General features: G+C 36.0%; 2 protein-coding genes across 10 annotated transcripts; both read left to right on the forward strand.

Moving 5' to 3' along the window:
* Positions 1 to 3721: 3721 nt before the first annotated feature.
* Positions 3722 to 7284, forward strand: LOC137717381 (transcription factor bHLH143-like). The gene is made up of 4 exons (XM_068456740.2): positions 3722 to 3977; positions 4141 to 4827; positions 4968 to 5116; positions 5227 to 7284. Exon 4 carries the CDS (start codon positions 5244 to 5246, stop codon positions 6303 to 6305), a length of 1062 nt encoding a protein of 353 aa, XP_068312841.2. The 5' UTR covers positions 3722 to 3977; positions 4141 to 4827; positions 4968 to 5116; positions 5227 to 5243; the 3' UTR covers positions 6306 to 7284.
* Positions 7285 to 8224: 940 nt separating this feature from the next.
* On the forward strand, positions 8225 to 20271 carry LOC137718192 (protein ALTERED SEED GERMINATION 2). Of its 9 annotated transcripts, none has more exons than XR_015965190.1 (21): positions 8242 to 8472; positions 8586 to 8654; positions 9531 to 9608; positions 10124 to 10258; positions 10347 to 10454; positions 10603 to 10731; positions 12345 to 12460; positions 12554 to 12671; positions 13241 to 13346; positions 13685 to 13830; positions 13958 to 14125; positions 14220 to 14330; positions 15231 to 15342; positions 16029 to 16381; positions 17157 to 17247; positions 18391 to 18486; positions 18575 to 18645; positions 18746 to 18873; positions 19165 to 19270; positions 19741 to 19794; positions 19933 to 20271. XR_015965190.1 is itself a non-coding variant. In XM_068457693.2 (20 exons), the coding sequence occupies exons 1-19, from the start codon at positions 8401 to 8403 to the stop codon at positions 19244 to 19246; spliced, it is 2289 nt and encodes a 762-aa protein (XP_068313794.2). In that variant the 5' UTR covers positions 8225 to 8400; the 3' UTR covers positions 19247 to 19270; positions 19933 to 20271. The 9 variants fall into 9 exon arrangements, 6 of the variants coding, with proteins under 6 accessions (XP_068313794.2, XP_068313792.2, XP_068313793.2 ...); XR_015965189.1 differs by having other exon boundaries at positions 19741 to 19789; positions 19932 to 20022; XR_015965191.1 differs by having other exon boundaries at positions 19720 to 19789; positions 19932 to 19999.
* Positions 20272 to 21726: the final 1455 nt, after the last annotated feature.

Raw genomic sequence — 21726 nt, forward strand, 5'->3', positions numbered from 1 at the left:
TTGTCCGGTTGTCTCGAGCATTTTATTTAACAAGTAAAGCAAAAACATAATCCTGTTTTATGATCACAATTTTTTTGAGTTGATGTGCTTTTGTTGTACTAATGCTAGAGGATGCGATAGAAGTTACCCCAAAACGAGAAAATAAGTGTGAGAGCGAAAATATGCAAAAGTGTATATTAGGGTTTATAGTTTAGCACAATATTATTATATCAATCATGAGAATATATTCTTATGAGAGGATCAATATAATCTTATTGTCATTTAATATTATGGTGATATAGTAATATTATTCTTCGTTTGTAAGAATAAAGTTTTAAGTTCGGATTTCATTGATGACAAGATCAATACCAAATTATCCAAAATTCTCATATCCCTAAATATAAATAATATCGATGTATATATATTTTTTTAATACAAGCGATAAACTACATAAGGAAAGAGCAGGGGTTTGAGCTCGAGATGTAGTGTGCTAAAGAACAAGGTCCTAATCACCAAAACAATTCAGCACTTGCAAATATAATCTTACCTTATTACTGTTGTTTATGGCGGATAGTGCCAAACAAATCCATGACTTGTACAATTCATGGTAGACGAAAGCTTATTGCTGTTTGTAAGGCCTCATTTGATATGTCATTATGTATTAGCTATTTAGTACAAAAATGCACTAAATAACCGGGTTCGTATTATTAAATTATATTCAACTCTTTATACAAGACCTAAGAATTTTAGATTGCGGCTATTTGGGTTTTAGGAGATAATCCTTGAACTTGATGCAGTTGATATGGTGGCAGCGATGAATGCCAATGGGAAGTGCAATGGGATGGATGGGAACTAGTGAAGGATATGGAGAGCATGTTACAAGATTTCTGAATTTCTTTTTGCTAGTTAAGAGTGGCTAATCTTTTTTCATATTTGTATCTTGGAGACATAATTGCATGGAACAGTTTATATCTTTTTATTATGGTGTTTTGTTTTAATAAAATAAAGAAAATAATGACGAGTGTAAGTTCTTCAACACATGACATTTTGTTATTTTATCGAGACATCACGTGATGATAAACTTATTTTACATAAGTTGTCTCTCGAGGATGGTGGCATTTCCATTTTTATTCTTTGCTTATGGATTTATAGTTGTATGTGGGTGTTGTTATACTCTTTTTCTTTATAGGATTTTTTTTTTTTTTTTAAATTTTACTTTGAGGGTTTTTTTAGGGAATTGTTATTGGCACTCCAAATTTCTCATTCTACACTCCAAACTTTATACTTTTAGAAAGAAAAATACACTTGTAAGGAGTGTAAAATGAGATTTTTGAAGTACTAATAACACTTCCCTTTTTTTATTGAGAAATTTTTAACGAGAGTGCATTTGCATCTAGCGCTTTGTAGTTTGTAACCATCTTTTATGAATGAATAAAATCAAATTTTCTAATAAATGACAACAAAAAAGTTTCAATTTTGAAATTCACTTTCCTACCTGATCAAAGAAGAGAAACATATATCTTAAGTTAGTGATTTCACAATCATAGTAAGTGGTCCAGTGGTAAAGATGCGAACTGTGGCTTACCAATAAACAAAAAATGTGGGAGGTCCTATGTTTTTTATTTTTTTTCAGTGTTAGAAAAATAAACAAACAAGATTTATTTTTATTTTATTTTTTTATTTATAAATAATTTGAAGATGAGAGAATACTTGGAATGGTTATGGAATCCAAAAACCCTTTTTACGTTCCACACTTCTCTTCGGTTTTTATTGTTGAATTGAATATATTGCAGAAAATCTAACAATGAAAATTAATATAGCATATGAAGAAAAAAAAAAAAAAAAACCTAGATGGCATCACATACTTGAAAAAATCGGAAATGGATTTTCTCTAGATCTCTTCCACCAAATCCACTAAATCAGGGGATCTGGACTATTAAAATTTGATCCAATACCTACAAACACGGACTCATTTTAAAAGTTATAATAACTTTGACCATTTAATCAAATTTTAATAGCTCGAATCCCCTAATTTGAAAATTTTGATTAAAGGGATTCGGAAGTGATCTATTTATGAAAACAACCTTCTTTTAAATCATTTGCTGATTAAGCTTAATCAAATGCACCTGAAACACTCTTGGTTCTGGCCAACCATTGATGGCTACTTTTAAGGTCGAGACATATCCGTATGTCACATCAACCAAAAGTATTCTTGTACCCTATATACGGCGGGATACCCCTAGACCTATTGCCATCTTAACCTGCCAACCCTAAATGAGTAGGCCATCGATGATAATACTAGCAAATGAGATACAATTGTCAGGTGGAGTATGGTTTGAATGGTCAAGCTCCAAATAATTGGGGTTCATGTGAAACATTGGATACCAACTCCTTTTTACCTTATAAATCATGTATATACATTTGCCTAATTTTCCCTTTCGTTCTTCTTTTAGTTTTACCATCCCTTTTGCTCTTTCTGCATCATTTCCACGGTTTGTAACATAAAAGTGAGGAGCACCTAATTTTGAATTCGTGTTGCTATCTAAAATAGGAAGTGGTTCTCACTCTCATGATGCGTGGTCAAAATAAACTCGATTTTATTGGTTTTTAATAGTAAAAATGTAGCAAATTTTACGCATGTGTAACATATATTTAGTAATTATTCGTCGTTGATGTATATAAATTTCATGTTAAGTACGCTAACATTAAAGAAATGCCTAATTATAAAGTTATTGGTGCTAACCGTGAAGACAATTGTTTTGTAGCAAGATGGAAGAGAGGAGAGTGAGAGGGAGACGAAGAGGAAATTGCCCTTACTCATCCTCTTTCCAAACGAGTGGACTTATGAGAGCAATTTCATTGCTTTGCCCTTGCCCTTACCCCACCCTAAAACGGGACTTGCTCTTAGAAATGAGGATTTTCAAAGCTCAACATTTAAGGGATGACATTATAACTACACGGTGTTATAGTTTGTTCCAAATGATGATATAAGGTTATGTTGAAATTTCCTCCCTCACATTCTTTAGTGTAGATAATATCGTTTGTTAAAAAAAAAAAAAGGTCATAAATTTTTTTTTGTAACTTGAGTTATGGTTATATGATTAAGGATGAAATACTATAAATCATAACGCATAATTATTTTCTAACATGGTGTATGCAATTTCTTCCATTCCCTATTATTATTTAACATCAAACTCATTGTTTATTTTCTTAGCATTTGAGATTTTCTTGACGAAGGTCTTTTACAAAGGCTCACAATTTATATTTTGTTTTCTCTGTGATATTTGTCTGACAGTATATCTTTTGTAAAATGCAATTTTTATTCTTGATATTCACGTCCGACTTTGATTAACATTTTTAATTGTCTTTTATACTATCCTATGGTGTTTTTTTTATCGAAACATCTATTGTTTAGAAAAAATGAAAACTTAAAATTATACTAAAAATGGCAAGCACGCCAAAAAGCTTATGAGAATGAAAATGAGAAGGGCAAAGCTCTAATAAAAATAAAATCAGGAGGGTATCTTGGTAAATTCGAATGTATAGTAGCATGACACGTGTGCAATGCAGAAGAAGCGTCCCGACTCTGAGACTAGCCAACCAGATTTACTGGCGCGGCTTCGTTCGAACCCAACGACGTCTTTAACACACCGCAAATAATGTCGTTGACTATTTGACCTGACTCCAATGGCACGCCCAGTTGGGGTGACGATAAAACCACGAGTCGGTGACGGGACGAGGTCACCCCATTATAGAAAAAGCAAAAAGAAAAGGGCAAAGAAGTCGATCCCCCAAGCAGGGATATTTCTGGAAACTCCGTTTATATATAATCCCACCCTCCGTGTCCTCCTCACGTTTTAGCCTTCGACTGTGCCTTCAATCTATACTCTCTCTCTCTCTCTCTCTCTCTCTCCTGCTTCTTGTGAAAGCTTCCGGAGCGCTGTAGTTCAATCGCGTTCCCTCAAGTAATCTCGCTTTCGAATTGGGTTTTCTGCGCTGTAAGTTTTCTCTTAGATTTCACAGCTTTTGATGGCGGATTGGTCGATTTATTCATGTTTTTGGATCTCGACTTTCTGTTTGTTTCCCGAGAAAATGAACTGGAAAATTTCCGGGATGTAAAGGCTAACATTTTTTTGTCTGTCGCTTCGTTTTCCATTGCAGGGGATTAAGGAAAAGGTGTTGGAGATCCGTAGACTTGTACTGTGGGTAAATCCAGAACAGCATGCGGTGGTGGTTGAGTCTCTCTGTTGATATTGTTCGTAAAGTCATCTCTTTGAACCTTTACTGCAGAGTAATTCTGTAATTCTTCGTTTTACTGAGCAGTGAATATTTAAATTCCTGAAATCCCTTCAATTTTCTTACCATTTATCTGAATATTTTCCATGGGATCCACTTTTTTCATCGTCGTTCCTTGTTATGTTCGTCAGATCAGTTGATTTGAATCCGAAAAGCCTAAATCTTTAGCCGAAATTCTGTTTAAATTCCCTCTCATTTGCTTGTATTTGGTTAATTTAGCTTAAATTCATCTACTCTTTTCGTGTTTTCTCCGTTTGGTTCTAGTTGATCAGCCTTCACTCTTTCGATTTTCGGGTTCACTTTTGTGTCAATCAATCAGCTCAGAGTTTCTCAGATTCGATTTGGGATTTAGTGTATTACTCTCTGTTGCAATAGTTGTTTGGAAGTTGTCATTCCAAAAAAATTGAAGTGCCGGGAAGTTGTTTAGTTATGGTGTGCCAAGCAGCGAGCCAAACAAGATTTCGGGCATTGAAACACGAAAATGGGATTGATGGGAGCGCCACCATAATTGTTAGAGTAATAGCATGCTTTCAACCTCTCCAGGATTGCCAGGTTAGTCAAGCTCAAGCATAATTTGCTACTTGTTATCCCAAAACTGTCATTTGAAGGATTAATTCGGGTTTATTCGTTCTGTTTTTTGCGCTTGATAATGGTTGATGGTGCCTAATATATGATTTTTGGGTATTTTCCAGGCTGAATATTTTCGACATTTGCTGAAACCCGTAACGTAGGAAGATTGCTGTGTATTGTGTTCAAGTTGAGCTGGATATTTTAGTTTATTTCATTCTTGCTGAAAGTGAGACATAAATCAACTATTTCTGTTTGTACATACGTCCTTCTGGTACGTTTTATATTTTCGATTTGATGGATTGTAGTTTATTGTTTTTGGTTTGTTTTTTCGGATTTCGCTTGAGTTTTTAGAAGTTTGTATATTTGTGTTTGGACTTGTAGGTGGTTGTTTTGGTTGGATGGGTGAAAATTTTGGAACCTGGATTCGTCAGCAGCATCTTGGCTGGCAACCTCCCGATCCGAATGCCATTGGTGCTCCACTTGGCTTGGGGCAACAAAACTTCGTTTCTGCATATGGGAAACTAGGCACTAATACTATGCCACCATATGCATCTTCCGAGTTGCCTCATCCACAAGTCGGCAGACCAAATGAACCTCACGGCTCGTTCTATGGCTTACCCCGTATCAGACAGGCCTTCATGCCTGCCACCGACAATGGTCTCAAAGATAGAGTTTCTTCTGCCCATCATGGAATTCCTGGGGAAACATTTGTGCCGAATGCAGACAGTGCCTTTGAACAGAAGAGACTCCTTGTTAACAATCCTTGTGGGGATCAGGCAACTTTGATCTTTAGTTCTGGGATAGTAAATCCCATGCGGTGCCGTACTTCTTGGAATCCGTTCCAACAAGGAGCTTATTATTTGGAGGGGGATGATCCTCGAAATGATAGAGATTTTAAAAATTTATCGGGAGCAGTTTTGACCGATGAATTCAAAGGAAAGGATGAAAATGGTGCTGAAAGTGAGATGCATGAAGACACCGAAGAACTGAATGCCTTGCTCTACTCAGATGGTGATAGCGATTATACCGAGGACGATGAAGTTACTAGCACAGGCCATTCCCCTAGTACAATGACAGTTCATGACAAGCAAAATTGGTTTGAAGAAGTTGCTAGTTCTGATGGAATGAATAAAAAGCGGAAGCTATTTGATGAAGGTTATGATCATGTACCATCCATCATGGACACTGCGAGTTCCATGAAACACAACCGACCTCTGGAGTTGGAGGATGATGCCGAATCCAGTTGTGCCTGCAACAGAAGTTCTGGATTGAGAGAAGTGGATTCCTTTACCAGCAACAAGAAGATGAGAAAGGAAAAAATCCGCGAAACCATTAACATTCTGCAGAAAATAATTCCCGATGGTAAGGGAAAGGATGCGATGGTGGTGCTGGATGAAGCAATCCACTACTTAAAATCGTTGAAGCTCAAAGCCAAGGCTTTGGGACTCGACTCTCTCTGAGCTTCAATACGTCACTCACTTCCAGCAGTGCTTCTAGTAAGCACTTTGTATCACTCATCATCAGTTCTTGTCAATTAGTAATATAGTTAAAAGTGATTATGGAGAATAAGTCCTGTGTACATGTGCTGCTTGCGGATGGCGTACGACGTGAAATAGGTTCCGGCTAGGGTGGCAAAAGCGGGAGCGACCCGGGAGAGGAAGAATCGAGCTCAAATCCCCTCTTGATGAAGCATTTGTTCAATGATTGAAGTGGTGAATGATTTGTTTATAGGGTTAAGAGAAAGTGACAAGCGCACCTGGGGGAGAAAGGAGAGCATGGCATGCATTGGCATGGGGACGGGGTGAATTCAAAGAGAAGAATGGGAGGGGCCCCACCGAAAGAGGAGAAAGAGTGCACGCCCCTTGTGTTTTTTAGGTCCCAACACTTGACTTTCCTCTCACTTTTTGTGTTTACTTGTTATCTCTCTCTCGGTGTACAGCTTTGCACGGCAAGAAGGCCTTCTCCAGCTCCATCATGCTGCCAGCTTGCCACAAGGGGTCCCAAAACCAACCATCCTGTGTTGTGCAGAAACAAAACATTCAATCCATGACAGCCAAGTGAGCAGAGGGAAACCCACATGGGGTTTTCAGTGAGTAAGGAGTAGTTACTGTTTACTGTTACTCGATGGCGAAATGACAGATTTACCCCATGAGAAGACGGGGTTACGTTGCGGCAACTAAAGAGACTGACCGCAATTGGTTTGACTTTGTTTCAGTTAGTTTAGCACGAGATCGCTTCACACCTCGCGGTGCTTACGCCTCTCGCCTATCGAAGTTGTGTTTTAGACTCTAGTGATGTTATTACTGTGGTTAATTTCAGTGTGGTTTTTGGGGGAGGGGGATGTAAATTACGTGTGTTAGGAGTTACTGTTGTCCTGATGTCTATGTACTTACGTCGCGTGCAAGCATTTATGATACGAGACAGCGATGTGTGTTTCAATATTTGTGTGTCGTGAATCATGTGATTGTGATTCCCCTTGGTTTTTGTTGTATGAGATGTTGTTGTCTCCGAAATTAGAAATATTTTCTTGCATTCAGTTATGTAATTGAGAGGGACGAGCGTGCGTTTACGGGGGAGGGACCACTGGGTTTGCATTGTTAGGGAGAGGAAATATACGTGCGTGAAGGGCAGGGGTAAGTTAAAGGGAAATTATTATAAACGATGACTATGATGTAATTGTTTTCTGATAACCAAAAGTCTAGAATGTGTAGATGATGTTTTACTACAGTGGTGGAAAGCGAACATGTCTATGCGCTATATAGTATGAGTTCAATTCCCATCGACCCTCCTCTTCTCTAACAACTAATAATTTAATCTAATACCGTTATTGATTTTTAGAAAAATGAATATATCCAAAGATCCTCAAAATGAAGGCAGGGAGTCATCCTTAAAACAAGTGAGGGTGCGTACAGGTAGGACGCCACATGTTTATGGATTAAGCCACGTGTGATTTGGAATATTTTAGTGAGGCGTGTCTACGTATTAGGGGATCCAAGAGTAAATTGGAGTGTCCAAATCAACAAGGGTGTCCAAAAACAGGTACTTAAATTGAAACCACTCCTCACTAAAGTATTCCAAATCTCATGTGAAGACAAATTTTCTTTGTAATGGAAATTGGAGCCCAAGTTCACTTTAGCCCGCAAGAGAGAACGGCCCATCCTCCGAGTTTCAAACGCAGCTCAAGCCTTGTCGTAGAATCCATAAACCAAGACTTACGAAAACGACATGCCGTATTCCTGATGACGATACAACGTGACCCACGGCTCAACCATATTAATCACCGCCAAGAAAGTGATCAACGGTGGTTAAACACCACGCGGACGTCTCACAGCCGTCGATCTCACTTGATAGTAGAAAGTAGAAATAAATAAATAAATTTGTTAAAAAAAATAAATTAAAATCGTAAAGGAAAAGACCGGGTGTTCGTGTTCCTGAAAATTGGACAACGAGGAGAATCGAGAAGCTTTTCTTCTTCTGCAAGTAGCTTACTGAAGATTATCGGACCGGTACACTCGATCGCGTTTCGGTTTCGGGTTTTCGGCTCTTCCATCTTCAATGGAGGGTGTGCCTTTTCACGACGGCAACATCCACGACTTGATTGAGAGACGATACGTCGACGTTCGGCACGTATGTTCTTCGTCCTTCCCTCTGTTGAGTTTTGGAAATTTTGGCTCGCAATTTGGCATGGATTTTCGTGTTTTTGTGAGGATTGCGTGACTAATTTTGCTTTCTGTTTACAGGATGCCAATCACAGGTTGCAGATGCACTCGTCGTTGGTGCGAAGGCTTTCGCAGGAAAGGGAATTGGAGGTTGGTTGGTTTCGATTTCAGTTCCGGCATTTCATTTCGCTTCCAGTTAATGTAGTAAATGCGAATTCATGTGATGTGAGGTGGAAAATGTGATAATCAATGGCAGTTGGAAATTTGTTAGTTGAATTATCCATCTGGTTCTTCAGTTGTTAATTGTGTGTTTAGGGTTAGAGGGAACGCGGTTCGACCGGAAACTAGGTTCTTGATGATGCTACTATTGACTTATGAGTTAAAAAATTGTATCGGCACTTCATTTGAAATATGATCAAGTTGTTTTTTCAGGATTTTAATTTATGGACTATGTTGAACTAAATTGCTGATTGGGCGAAACACTACCGCAATTGTACTCTTCTTTTTGTATATGAGTTTGAGACTGTAATGACACTAGTCGGGCAGCTCAGTGAACTTTTAGTGTAGTGGGGGAACAACTGACAGTCAAACTTCTGCACATGAAGTCGTGATTTTTTTAGTTTCTACGATTCAGGGCACCTAATTTTCTTACTGAGGTTCAGACTGTAATGACACTTCATTCTTTGCTTTTATGTGCATGAACAAGTGTGAAAATCTGATTGGTACTCAAATGTATTTGGTACATCAAACTAATATGATTTCTATTGTTGAGCTTCCGGTGCGGAGGTATGGTTTGGAAATATGAAATTTGGCTGTTGCATAATCAATTTGAAGAGACATGTCATAGTCCTATGTTTTAGCTCATTTCCTATGTTTACTTTTCTTCTTTGGACGTGATTATGGAAAAAAAAAAAAATTCCACTGAGTTCAAAATTGTTAAAGTTATATATATATATATGTTTACATTTCTATAATTATCATTTTATGATTCTCTCTCTTTCTCTCTCTCTCTCTTTCTCTCTCTAGGGGCATCAAGGTTGTGTTAATTCCATTGCTTGGAATTCGAATGGCTCGCTTTTAATATCTGGATCAGATGACACACGGGTTTGTTAATTACTTAATTCCATGATATTACTTATAAATTTATAACATTTCCCAAGTGATTCATAGTTAGCACAGAAATAGAAGAACGATACATGAAGTAAGGGGGGATTGTAAAATTTTACATAATATGATATTTTCGTGGTGTGTGCAATGTTATTCTACATGGTTAAGATGCAGACACTTTCAGAACCATCCTATTGACTTGGATACATGTGTTGAATTTTATTGAAATTATATATCTCATGGATCACATATATTTCTTCATCGAGAATTGTTTTCACATTGCATTACACTGCTCCCTAAGTCACTACTTCTGCAAAGATTAAGAAATATGGATGGGATAGATGGTGCTTGAACAGAAGTTAAGCATTCTTTTCCGTTGGAATAGTCTTTTGTTGTCGCAGTCAAAAGCTTGGTAACGCTTTGTAAAGGGAAAGTGAAGATGTATATTTGTGAAATGCAGCTGTATATGTACTGCATTGTGACCATGTTATTAATGCCTCCGTATTTTGCAGATAAATATCTGGAACTACTCTAGTCGGAAGCTTTTGCATTCTATAGAGACTGGGCATTGTACGAACATATTTTGTACAAAATTTGTCCCTGAAACTTCTGATGAGCTCGTGGTCTCTGGAGCTGGAGATGCAGAAGTAATGATTAAACATTTATAAATTGTGAATGGAACACCCTATGCTTACACTTAAATACTAAACATAAGTTAAACTTATCTTTTCACAGGTTCGATTATTTAATTTGTCTCGTTTAAATGGGAGAGGAACTGATGATAATGCTATTTCTCCATCAGCTGTGTATCAATGCCACACTAGAAGAGTAAAAAAGTTAGCTGTAAGATTCCAGATTGTAGAGAAATTTCACGTCAAATTTTTGTGTGGTATCTTTAATGACTTGAGAAGAAAATTATGTTTTGTGGGGTTGTTCTCGGTTTTATGAGTATCAAACATGTCTCATAGTTTCTGCCTGCTACTTATTGCAGGTTGAAGTTGGAAATCCCAATGTGGTATGGAGTGCAAGTGAAGATGGAACTTTGAGACAGCATGACTTCCGAGAGGGTACTTCTTGCCCACCTGCTGGATCCACTAATCAAGAATGTCGCAATGTTTTGGTAAGTACTTACGTTAATTAGATCTTATACTTCATTTAATATAACATGAAAACATCAATTTGTCATGTTGTAAACTCAGGTATAAACTCAGGTTATAAACTCGGGTAGTTAAAATTAGATGGAACTCTGAAGGGGATCAGGGAATGTTAAACTGGGGTTTATTTTGATGGATAAAAAAACTAATAGCAAGTCAAAAGTGTGAGTAGCAGGACAGATGTGGAAAGCATAAAGGAATATGGAAAAATTTGGAGATGAAACTATTGGTTTTCTATTATAGTTTAGAAGGGATGCATATATTTTTTGTGCCCTCAATAGGGTTTTATAGGACTTTTTTTTATTGAATTTCAACAGTTAGATTAACGCTTCATGCATACTACATATGCCAAATTTTTGGTCATTCTAATCACTAACATTCCTTCTATATTATATTAGCATTAGGAGTTTTTGACTTTTCTATCTTAGAAATCAAACCTTCTTACTGGAATAAGTCTACATCGAATTGCTTGAAATTCGACTTCGAAAAATTAAATCCAACGACTGGATTAACAAATTAAATTTATTAAAAAGTCATTCCGTGATGTAAAATATAGAAACAGAAAGCTTCCTCTGTAAGTTTTCCAATTGTATTGAATGAAGCCTTAGCTGCCTTAGGCTAGTTACAAGAATACCCTCAACTACCTTAACTAATTACTGTTACTAACAGAACTAATTACATTTAGCTTTAATAAACTATTTAACAGTAACTGTATTGGATGACTTGTCATTCTCCCTAATATAAAACTCATTAACTTTTTTCTTTTTATTTTATAAGGAATAAAAACCATTAGTTTTATGTTCGTGTTAATTGATCATGCTCCATAGTCCATATAACATTTTCCTATAGTGATGATTTCTTGAGAATGGATATCTAGCTAATGTTGTCAAGGAAATATGGCACTTCATTATTTTGTGACAATTTCATCAAACTTCTTGTAAATTATTCGTTACATCTTGTCAAGCAGCCACAGAGAAGGAAGTTATAATAATGAAGATTAATGTTCTTAAGGGATTTCATCTTGAATTGATACTCGACCAGTAAATAAAGCCATTGGCAAGCTGTAGAATCCAACTTTATCTAGACTACTATGTATTACAATTTACGAGGAATAGATATGTTTAAACTCCTGATGTGTCCTTGTACCTAGTATTCTGTGTATATTTGTGTAAAAACTAAATTTTATTTCCATATTTTCAATACATGGTAGTAGCAATCTTTACTTGGCACCAGGGTAGGAACTTAGATGTGTAATCTTTCTTTTAACTGGGAGTTTGTTTCTCAAATGTGCCATGTCCATGATTGACTGGTAATTTGTCTAGGTTGATGAACTTCTATTTAAAATCTTCATGTCAGTGAATATTTCTTTTCTTCTCTCTAATACTCTCAAAATGTATTTACAATACAGTATTGATGAACTTTCTCCATTGAGTCGCATTAAAAATTTACTTTAGCAAAAAAACTTGTGTAGATTTGATAGTTAACCATTCTTTTGCAGCCTGGACCGTTGGGTGCTTTCTATTTCCCTCTCTCCTAATTCTTTGGAAATCATTGTTTACAAATATATTCGTAATGGCAGCTTGACTTGCGGTGTGGAGCAAAGAAGTCACTGGCTGATCCCCCCAAACAAAATTTTTCTTTAAAATCTTGTGATATCAGTTCCACTAGACCTCATTTACTCCTAGTTGGCGGGAGGTACTTTGCTGTTGTTGGTTCTTAATGCAATGAGTTTATATAACTTCCTTCTGCTCTTCAATTTCAACTGAATCTCGTCTTGAATGTTTGCAGTGATGCATTTGCACGTTTATATGATAGAAGGATGCTGCCACCACTGACATCCTGTCGGAAACGGACAGCGCCACCTCCTTGTGTTAACTATTTTTGTCCAATGCATCTCTCTGACCGTGTTAGTTCAAAGTTCTTAATACTCAATTGCATCCTGTCTTCATAAGAACTCAAATTCTAGTTTTTGTTTGGTAAAATGTATGCTGGTTGTGCTTGCATCAAACTATTTGATACAATGTTTGGACGTTTTGTTCTTTCTTTTATGGATTACAGTTTAAGTCAGAGATGTTACAGCGTTTAGCAGGAAAATTTATGTAAATCTTGCTCAGGTTTTTGTGGATATGCTTTGGAGCACCATTTTCTTTCAATTGTAACTTCTTTTCTCTGACCCCAGAACATTTTTACTCTTTTAGTTGTTATTTATCCTTTTACCTTTTAACAGATAACTCTTTCATGTCTCTGACCCCAGAACATTTTGACTCTTTTAGTTGTTATTTATCCTTTTACCTTATAATGGATAAACTCTTTCATGCTATCCTAATTATCTTCCCTCCACATACAACCTCTTCTAGGGCAGGCAAGAAGAAGTTGTTGATGGAAGTTTTGGATGTTTGATTAGTATGCCTGATTTTAATGTATAACCAGTTGGTTTATCACATATATATTGAAGAAACTTGTATATTTTTTCAGGGACGTGCTAGCTTGCATTTGACTCATGTTGCATTTAGTCCAGATGGAGAAGAGGTTCTACTTAGTTATAGTGGGGAGCATGTATATTTGATGAATGTAAATCATGGTATGTTAATTATCCTTCAAACCATTTTGCTTATGCAGTTAAATGTTGTAATTTACATAGCAAAGGTGTAGTTTATTTTAGGATGAAAATATTGTTGGTTAATTTATCATTGATTCAGATGAAGATCCAATTATGATTGGACTATTTATGACAACAAATATATATATATATATATATATATATATATATATATATATATTTTTTTTTTACACAAAGTGTGACAACAAAAATCTTAGATTTCACTTTCTTATTCCGTTATTCGTCAGTTTTCTCTTCATCTGGTTGTATCATATTAGTAAATTCCAGCTAAAAAATATAGATTGGTTTTGCAATTCCAGCTGGTGAGAGTGTTATGCAGTATACTCCTGGAGATGTTTCGAAACTAACGAGCTTCAGTCCTCTACTCAATGGTGTCGAACTGCATCAACCAGCATCCAATGTCTTCAGAAATGATGTTCCTAAAAGGGGCAACATTGCTGCTAGGGTGTGCGTCTTTTCTTATTTAGTTGTTGCATCCTTTCATTTTAATTTTGTCTGAAAGGAATTGGTAGTAGCTGGTATTCTCTTGCAAATCCATTTGTGGCTTATCTAATATAATATAGTTGTTTCAGTTTGAGAAGTGCAGGAATCTAATTCAAATTGCTGAAAGATCCTTGGAGTGGACAGATTATTTTTATGGCATTGAAGTATGCAATGAGGTGTTGGATGGAAACAGTTGTGGTATTTGGCCTACACTGAAGCATGATTGCCTTTGTATTCGTGCGGGATTGTTGCTTAAGGTAATTTTTTATTGTGTGAAGTTACTTGGTTGGAAACATATTCATTAGTTGAAGTTTTCTGGCGCTTGATTTTCCCTTTTTTTTCCTTTTCCAGCGCAAGTGGAAAAATGATGTTCATATGGCTATAAGAGATTGTTATAATGCTAGGAGGCTCAATAGCTCCTCTTTCAGTGCTCATTACTATATGTCTGAAGCTTTATCGCAGGTAAATTTTGTAGTGCTTCCTGCAGTTGACTGATTACTAATCAAGCCTTTATTACCATCATCTCTGCAGTCATCTTGATATTCCCAATTGGCCATTTTACATTTTTTTTTTCTCCTTTTGTTAGGTTGAGTCATTGTAATGTTCTACAAATTATTTCATGTCACTATATAGTCTTCTGTAGGACAGGATGGATTGAGATTAAGAGGATCAAATTTTTACCAGGTTAACGTGTGTTACAGAAGTTGCAATATTGCAATACAACCTTTTTTTTTATTTATTGGAATGTGTTTAAACTTGTTGCCTTTTCCTATATAGTCGTGATATCCTTGCTAGGATTGTAAATCTGATTTTCAAATTTATGGGTGTGTACACCAGTTTCTGTTGTTTGTTTATGTATCACCTATAAATTATTGGTCCCCAATATACTTTGACAACAAGTGCAATTTATATACGCTAGGTTATGTCACTCCAGTGATGGGAGTTACTACAATATATTGAAAGTTGCACAGGAGAAAAAAAAATAGGGCGGGGAAGAGAGAAATTGGTAGATAGAAGTTGAGCATAATTATTATAAAATATTATATTAACCTTAATTTTTAAATCTGTGGTTATACTTTCTTTGAAAAGAAATCTATGATCATACATGTTTAACATAAAAGGGGTATAATTGGCATGGTTCTTAGACTGTAAACCTTTGTCGGCCTGGGCTTATAATTTACTTATGAAAGTTATTGTAGACCATTCATTTATGTTGTTCTCTTGAGGGCCTAAATTTTACTCCTATAATGCTGAGAAACTGTTTGTTAGTTTATGACTGAAACAAGGAAATGCGATGAGCTTGTACCTGTCTTTTTGTTTGTGTTTGTGACTTATTGGTTGGTAATTTCTGTTTCCTTGCAGTTGGCTAAACATAAAGAAGCTCTGGAATTTGCTATCGCAGCCCAATCTTTGGCTCCATCAAATTCTCAAGTAGCAGAACGATTGGAGCATGTAAAAAGGGATCTTGCTGCAGGTTTGTGACTTTCAGTGTTTTTGCCTTGTGCAATCCTTTGGTCCCCAAATAGTTTTTCAATTGATCAGCTTCTAATTTTATTCAGTACAGTAGTGTTGGCTTGACCATTTTAAGTAGACTAGAACTAAAACATTTGGTGTTTCCCTCTTAACCTATTGTTCCTGTTTTTTGAATAACTACAGCATAATTTTTTAATAATTCGATATGTTGTATACTTTGGGGATGCATACATGGGTTGTAGACATGCCAACTTCCAAAATCTCGATGTTTTTACTTTTTTTTTCTTTTTTTTCTTTCCTTTTTCATCTGCACAAAGGCATTTTTTGTTGTTACTTGGGGAAAACCATATTTGGAAAAATTAAAATAATTGACAATATAAGAACTGTTGTAGTTTTCTATCTAAATCTTTAACAGTTCAACACCTTCATTTCTTCTAAATGAATAATGTGAATTGGGGATTGATTTCTAGCCATTAATTTAACTAATCAAAGAAGAATTAAGGGCCAAAATTAGTGACTATGAGATTCAATGTACTTCGCTGATGGTAGTTGGATTGCTGAGCCAATTGCCAATCATCCTATAAAATGAATGCGTTGTAAATTGACATGATTTGTAAAGTAATATTTATGGCATCTTTTGTATTGATTCTTTATTGTGCAGTTCTAATTGTTTGTTTTAATGTCTAGCTGAATCTGAAAGAAATGGTAAGCCAAATGATGGAGCACCCAGGTCTGAACCTCGAGGCGAAAGAGTACTATCACTGAGTGAAATACTCTACCGATCAGAGGGTAATAGTGATGTTTCACAAGATGGTCCAAGATCTGAAAGAGAAGATTCTGATTATGATGAGGAATTGGAGTTGGACTTTGAAACGTCGATCTCAGGTGATGAAGAGCATGACATTGAGCCCAATATTCTACAAGGAAGCTTAAACTTGAGAATTCATCGAAGAAGTGATTCTGCTAGAGAAGTTGGTGGTGCAAACTGCTCATCTGGATCCCCTTCTTCGTCGTCTCAAAATGAAAGACTAACATATCAGGTTGCTTTCATACTTCTGATGCGACTCTGGTGTTTTCAGATTGATGACATGCAATGCTGTTGTCAGCCTTATCTTATATGCCATTGTGCTGATTTTTATCTTGTTGCATTCCTTCTTTGTTTACTTTGTTGAGGATTGATTATGATTTCTTTTTTGATTGTTTGTGAAATTGGTCCAAGTATAGGTTCACTTTGTTGGATGGTATAAAAACGTTGTTGACTTCTATGTGATCTGTTCTATAATTTATTCCTCATTCTAGGTATTCATTGCCCAGCCACTGATTCTTTCTATGCCCTTTTCTGTGATAAGTCTTCATAAATCCTTTAATGAAGCAAGAAGAAAATTTATTTTTTATGGCTTAAGCACCAGCTTAGAAAATTAATGTAGAGGTTAACTATATGTTTAAATGTAATTATGATAACTTGGCTTCTTACTATTTAATTTAGGTTTCCTGTTATATGAGGACATGTTGGTATATGAGATTGCCTTTCTATTATAGGAGAACATGTTGGATATGAGATTGCCAATATAAAGATTGGAGTGGAAGTTGTTCTTAGTTTAATTTTAGTTCTATCTTAATTTTCTCTGTTCTTAATTTTACATCACCATTCAGAAAAGTCCAATTTTTATGCACTGATTCTTTTATTTTATTGGTTGAATAGCATTAACTTTGTGCTCAGCTCCAAATTCGATCCTTTTGTTTTTTCTTTAGTGTCAATAAAATAATTTCTTTAATTTAATACATTCTTGTTTTCTTCTCAAATTTACATTTCAGCCTGAGGCAGCGATTGATATGAAACAGAGATATGTTGGACATTGTAATGTTGGAACGGACATAAAACAGGCCAGCTTTCTTGGGCAGCGAGGTAATTTGGTTTGGTGTTGATCTTACTTAAGAGTACGATGCTATTGAGTGGTGAAATTATTAGTCCTTGGTCATTGTTGGTATCGAATGATAGTATCACAGGTAAAAAATCTGCATCTTTTTGTGGAATGTTATCCTTTTTTCTATATTCATGAGCTGTGGTAGTGTGTGGTTACTTCCCTTAGATGAATCTACATAGCAGAGTTACCTCAATGGCTCGTCATACAAATGCTACATGGCATCCTCAAATGTATTGGATTTGATCTTAGTCACATCAATATTATTCAGTTTCATTTTTGTTGCTTGACAGGGTGGTTTGTAGGTCTCAAGTGTCAAGTATGGTAACCATTTCATTTGTAGTGTTTAGTTCACTTTTTGTGCTTGAGATATGAAGAAAGTATGGTGTTTAGGGGGTGGTGTGGGGGCGGGTTTTGGGGTTTTTTGTGGGGGTTTTGCTGGGTTGGGGGGGGGGGGGGGGGTGGAGAGGGGTTTGGGGGGGGTGTTGTCAAGAAGGGTGATGGGAGGAGGGGAGAAGAAATAAAGAATGAACTAAAGCAAAATCTGAAGTAAAACAACTTATATAGATTTTAGTTTTTATTTTTGTCTTTCCTTGGACATTTCCTCTACATCTCTCCTACCATCGTTCCTTCACTCCTGTAAAACTAAAACAAAAAATGAACTGGTTATCAAGCGGGCCTAAGGTGTTGATACAGAGTCCTATCCTTTATACCTGTTTTGTTATATCTTTCAGTCTTTGCATGATTTCGACTAATGGATGGACTTTTTATTACTTTCTCCTTGTGCATTCTAGTGACAGTCCCTTCAATTTGATTTGTACTTTTTTTATTGGAGGTTAGTCATGAGCTAGAAATAATTCTGGCTTATTTGTTGAGTATAAATGGCTCTTCATGTCTTTCTTATAATTCATCTTGATTTAAAGGATAAAAGTTTGTGTTTCTACCGACATTGCCATGCATGATGCCCTGCATACAGACATTGTCATGCATGATGGGCGATTTTATTTATTTTAGTGAAACATATGTGTGCACTTAACAGTTGGTCCATTTATCTTAACTAAAAGGACGAGCTTGAGTTTCAAAAAGACTGGTTTCATGGTCATGTTGTTATCTCTATTGATTTGCAGGAGAATATGTTGCTAGTGGAAGTGATGATGGCAGATGGTTTGTCTGGGAGAAGCGAACTGGTAGACTGATAAAAATGCTTCAAGGAGATGAAGCCGGTATTGTTTTCCCCTGCCACGGAAAATAATGAGGTTACCAACTTCCCATAGTAGCATGATTTAGTAACATCTTTTTGTCTCTCTGCAGTTGTGAACTGTATACAGTGCCATCCATTTGATTGTGTTGTGGCAACTAGTGGAATTGACAACACAATAAAAGTGGGTATTATGAAGTCAACTCTATTTTCTTTCTTTTTTGGGTGGGTTGGGGTGGGGGATTACAGTATTATATTTAATTTGTTATGGTTCATTATTCTAGATTTGGACGCCAAGTGCCTCAGTCCCATCTATTGTAGCTGGTGGAGCAGCAGGACCAGAAAATGCTGACGTTTCGGTAGTCATGGAATCCAATCAGCGCAGATTAAGCCATGATCGCGAGACTATCCTGTAAGACGTGAAAATCCCTGACTCTATATGATTATCCCATTTGTTGCAAAACATGCTTTAGTGACAACTATATTTAATTTTAACAAACGTAGTCTCAACATGATGCATTAAATACTGAAATTAATACAAGCATGTGGTGGGAAAAATGAATTCATGATTGTGCATATGGCATTTTAGATCTTCTTACTAGTCTAATTCATGGTTTCATTTTAGATTATATATGCATTGTTGATTTTGTGGCTTTGCATCCTCTCTTCTTCGAGTGACTAATGCCGTTTATCTTGGGTACAGCCGTTCTGAAATTTTGGAGCATTTTCGAATGCACGAGTTTGCTGAAGGAAGCTTGCACCCATTTGAGTGCGCTCAGAGCTGACAAGGTCTAGTGGATGTAATGGAGGTAACGATCATGTCTTACGTCAAACCTCTTTGTTTCTTGTTCTTCCCGGAGTCCATTTACATGATTGAGCATTTGATAATTGTGAATTAAAATTTCCGTGCAGTGTCTTTGGCTTCATGTTGTCACAGTTTTCTTTTAAGTGTAGAATATTTTGGATTTGGTATCCTGGGACTCACGTGTGTCTCCACAGGAACAAGACATATTAACGTAAATCGATAAAACTACTTCCAAAATTTTTGAATTAAACTTACAAGGCATACATCTACGGTTCTGTCATATTTGAATACAAAAATCTTAAATGTAAACCCAAGTTTTTCGCTAAAACTTCCATGTAGAATTTTAATGCAAGTATAGGACAATCGTCTGTATGGCTTGCCTCAAATTTTAAATTAAACTTACAAGGCATACATCTACAATATTTTAACGCTGACGGTCAATTCTTTAATAAGCAAAATGTTATGGATATACAGACTACGCTCTCGTCATACTTCGTGGTTGCTTCAGGACTGTGCAGGTTGTGCTATGTGTCCTTCTAGACCTACACTTTGATGCTAATAGATACTGAAGTTTGCGATGTTTTTGTTTTGGACAATGGAGGAGGAAGTTGCTGATTTCATGACATGATACGTATGACTGGTTCTGATCTTTCTTTGTTATTACAGATGCGTTATGGTAGGGATTTTAAACGAAGGGCAATCAGGTTTTTGTTTTCTGTAATGCCAGAAGTTGATCCGATACAACCGATATTGGTGTTGGCAGAAATCTTGTAGGTTATACAGAAGGATTATCGTATCCCTAAATTTGTTGAAAACATAGAGATGTTATTATCCGGTTTTCAACTGTAAAGTTTTTCCAGTTGAAATTTTCTGTTTATCCCGTCTTCGTTTTGTTTTCGTGACTCTCTAAGTTGAGGAATGAGCCTTCATTTTATTTTTGTGTATTCACTTGCTTTCCTGTTTCATGTACAGAATAAGAAAGTGAAAGCTCCTCCATTGGCCGTACCTGTTTCCATGTGACATTTGATGTTTCTGTCATTGCGTTTTTTAAGGGCTTTTTTGGATGCAACGATTGTGGAGGGTTTAGGTTAAATCCGACAATAGCTTCGACATATAACGTGGAATCAAACTCGCCATCTATGGGAGTTAAATTCAAAACCTCACTTACAAATGAAAGAAAACCAGTAGGTTGGGTTTTAATGTCCAGTTCCAGTTCACTGCTTTGTTGATTCTGTGTTATGATTAAAAGCAATATACGCACGACAACAATGGTAGCTTAAATTCGTCGTTGCTTAGGCACATACTTAGGGCAATGTATCTGTCTCTTTTCCCCGAGTTCGAAAGTAGAAGAAAACGAAAGTTGATGTGGCTACCTTCCGTTGTGTTGCTTGTTAGTTTATGTAGCCACGGGTGCCTAATGTTACCTCCGTCTCCAAAACTGCATTTCATTAGAAATAGTTTGGTCATTGGATTTTTACGCTATTGGAGTATTGGGTCATTAACTAAAAATTCATAAGTATTAGCCCTTGAAGTTGTTATAATGTGGAGGAATGATTTTTTTGGATAACTCTGTTAAAACTCCTTTTTTATTTACCCCTTAAAATCATTTACTTCTGGTAAAATTTGTACCAGATTTGCCTAAAAGTAAGTATGATTGCTACACATTGTGACAAGTGTATGCATCAATACATATTTTTGTAGACCAAAGACCTATTTGAGTGAAAGTTTAGGAACCAATGTTTTAATTTTCTCCATTTGATTATTGTAATGTCATAGAGTGAGTAGAATTAAGGGTGCAGGTTGAATTGAAATTTATAATTTTACCGTTAAAATTTTCGTTCCAGATCTAAAAATTTCTAAAACTATTGGATAAAAATTCAAATGCCCAAAATTTTGAAATTTTTATTCAAATTTCTTCCAAAATGTTCCAAACAAATTCCGACAAAAATCTAAAATATTCAATTTTTTTTTAATTATAGTTATGTATCAACTTTCATGTTTTTATTAAGTCCATTGTCCATAGTATTTGTATTTAATTATATACTTATGTATTAAAATGATAAATATACTAGTATACTCCAAAATTAATAGAATTTATACATAAAAATATATACAAGAATACTCCAAAATTAATAAAATGATAAATATACTAGTATAATACCATATTTCAATACACAAAAAGTTCAAGAATTCCAAAACTTGTAAAATAGATGGATTTCGAATAATCCAAAAAATTTGATCCGACTCGAAAGCTTGGAATAGAAATCGAAAACCTTGTTTTGAACCAAGCCGACTAAAAATAACCCCTAATCCGGATACCTACCTACCGATTCAAAATGGCGTGTTACACTTGAATAGGATACCTACCTACCTACCCGATTCAACCTAGGCACCTACCTGCCTGATAGCAGAAACACGTGTACAAGCTGACAGACAGATGATTACTGTTCACTTGTCGGT

This window comes from Pyrus communis, chromosome 8 (assembly GCF_041283825.1).
Source record: "Pyrus communis isolate YQ-2024b chromosome 8, ASM4128382v1, whole genome shotgun sequence".
NCBI lineage: Eukaryota > Viridiplantae > Streptophyta > Magnoliopsida > Rosales > Rosaceae > Pyrus > Pyrus communis.

Bases quoted from the DNA above. Each gene is read 5' to 3' on its own strand.
- LOC137717381 (XM_068456740.2), top strand. From the start codon at position 5,244: ATGGGTGAAAATTTTGGAACCTGGATTCGTCAGCAGCATCTTGGCTGG.
- LOC137718192 (XM_068457693.2), top strand. From the start codon at position 8,401: ATGGAGGGTGTGCCTTTTCACGACGGCAACATCCACGACTTGATTGAG. The intron at 10,455-10,602 runs GTAAGATTCCAG...TACTTATTGCAG, and splicing joins GAAGAGTAAAAAAGTTAGCT to GTTGAAGTTGGAAATCCCAA. The intron at 15,343-16,028 runs GTTTGTGACTTT...TTTAATGTCTAG, and splicing joins AAAAAGGGATCTTGCTGCAG to CTGAATCTGAAAGAAATGGT.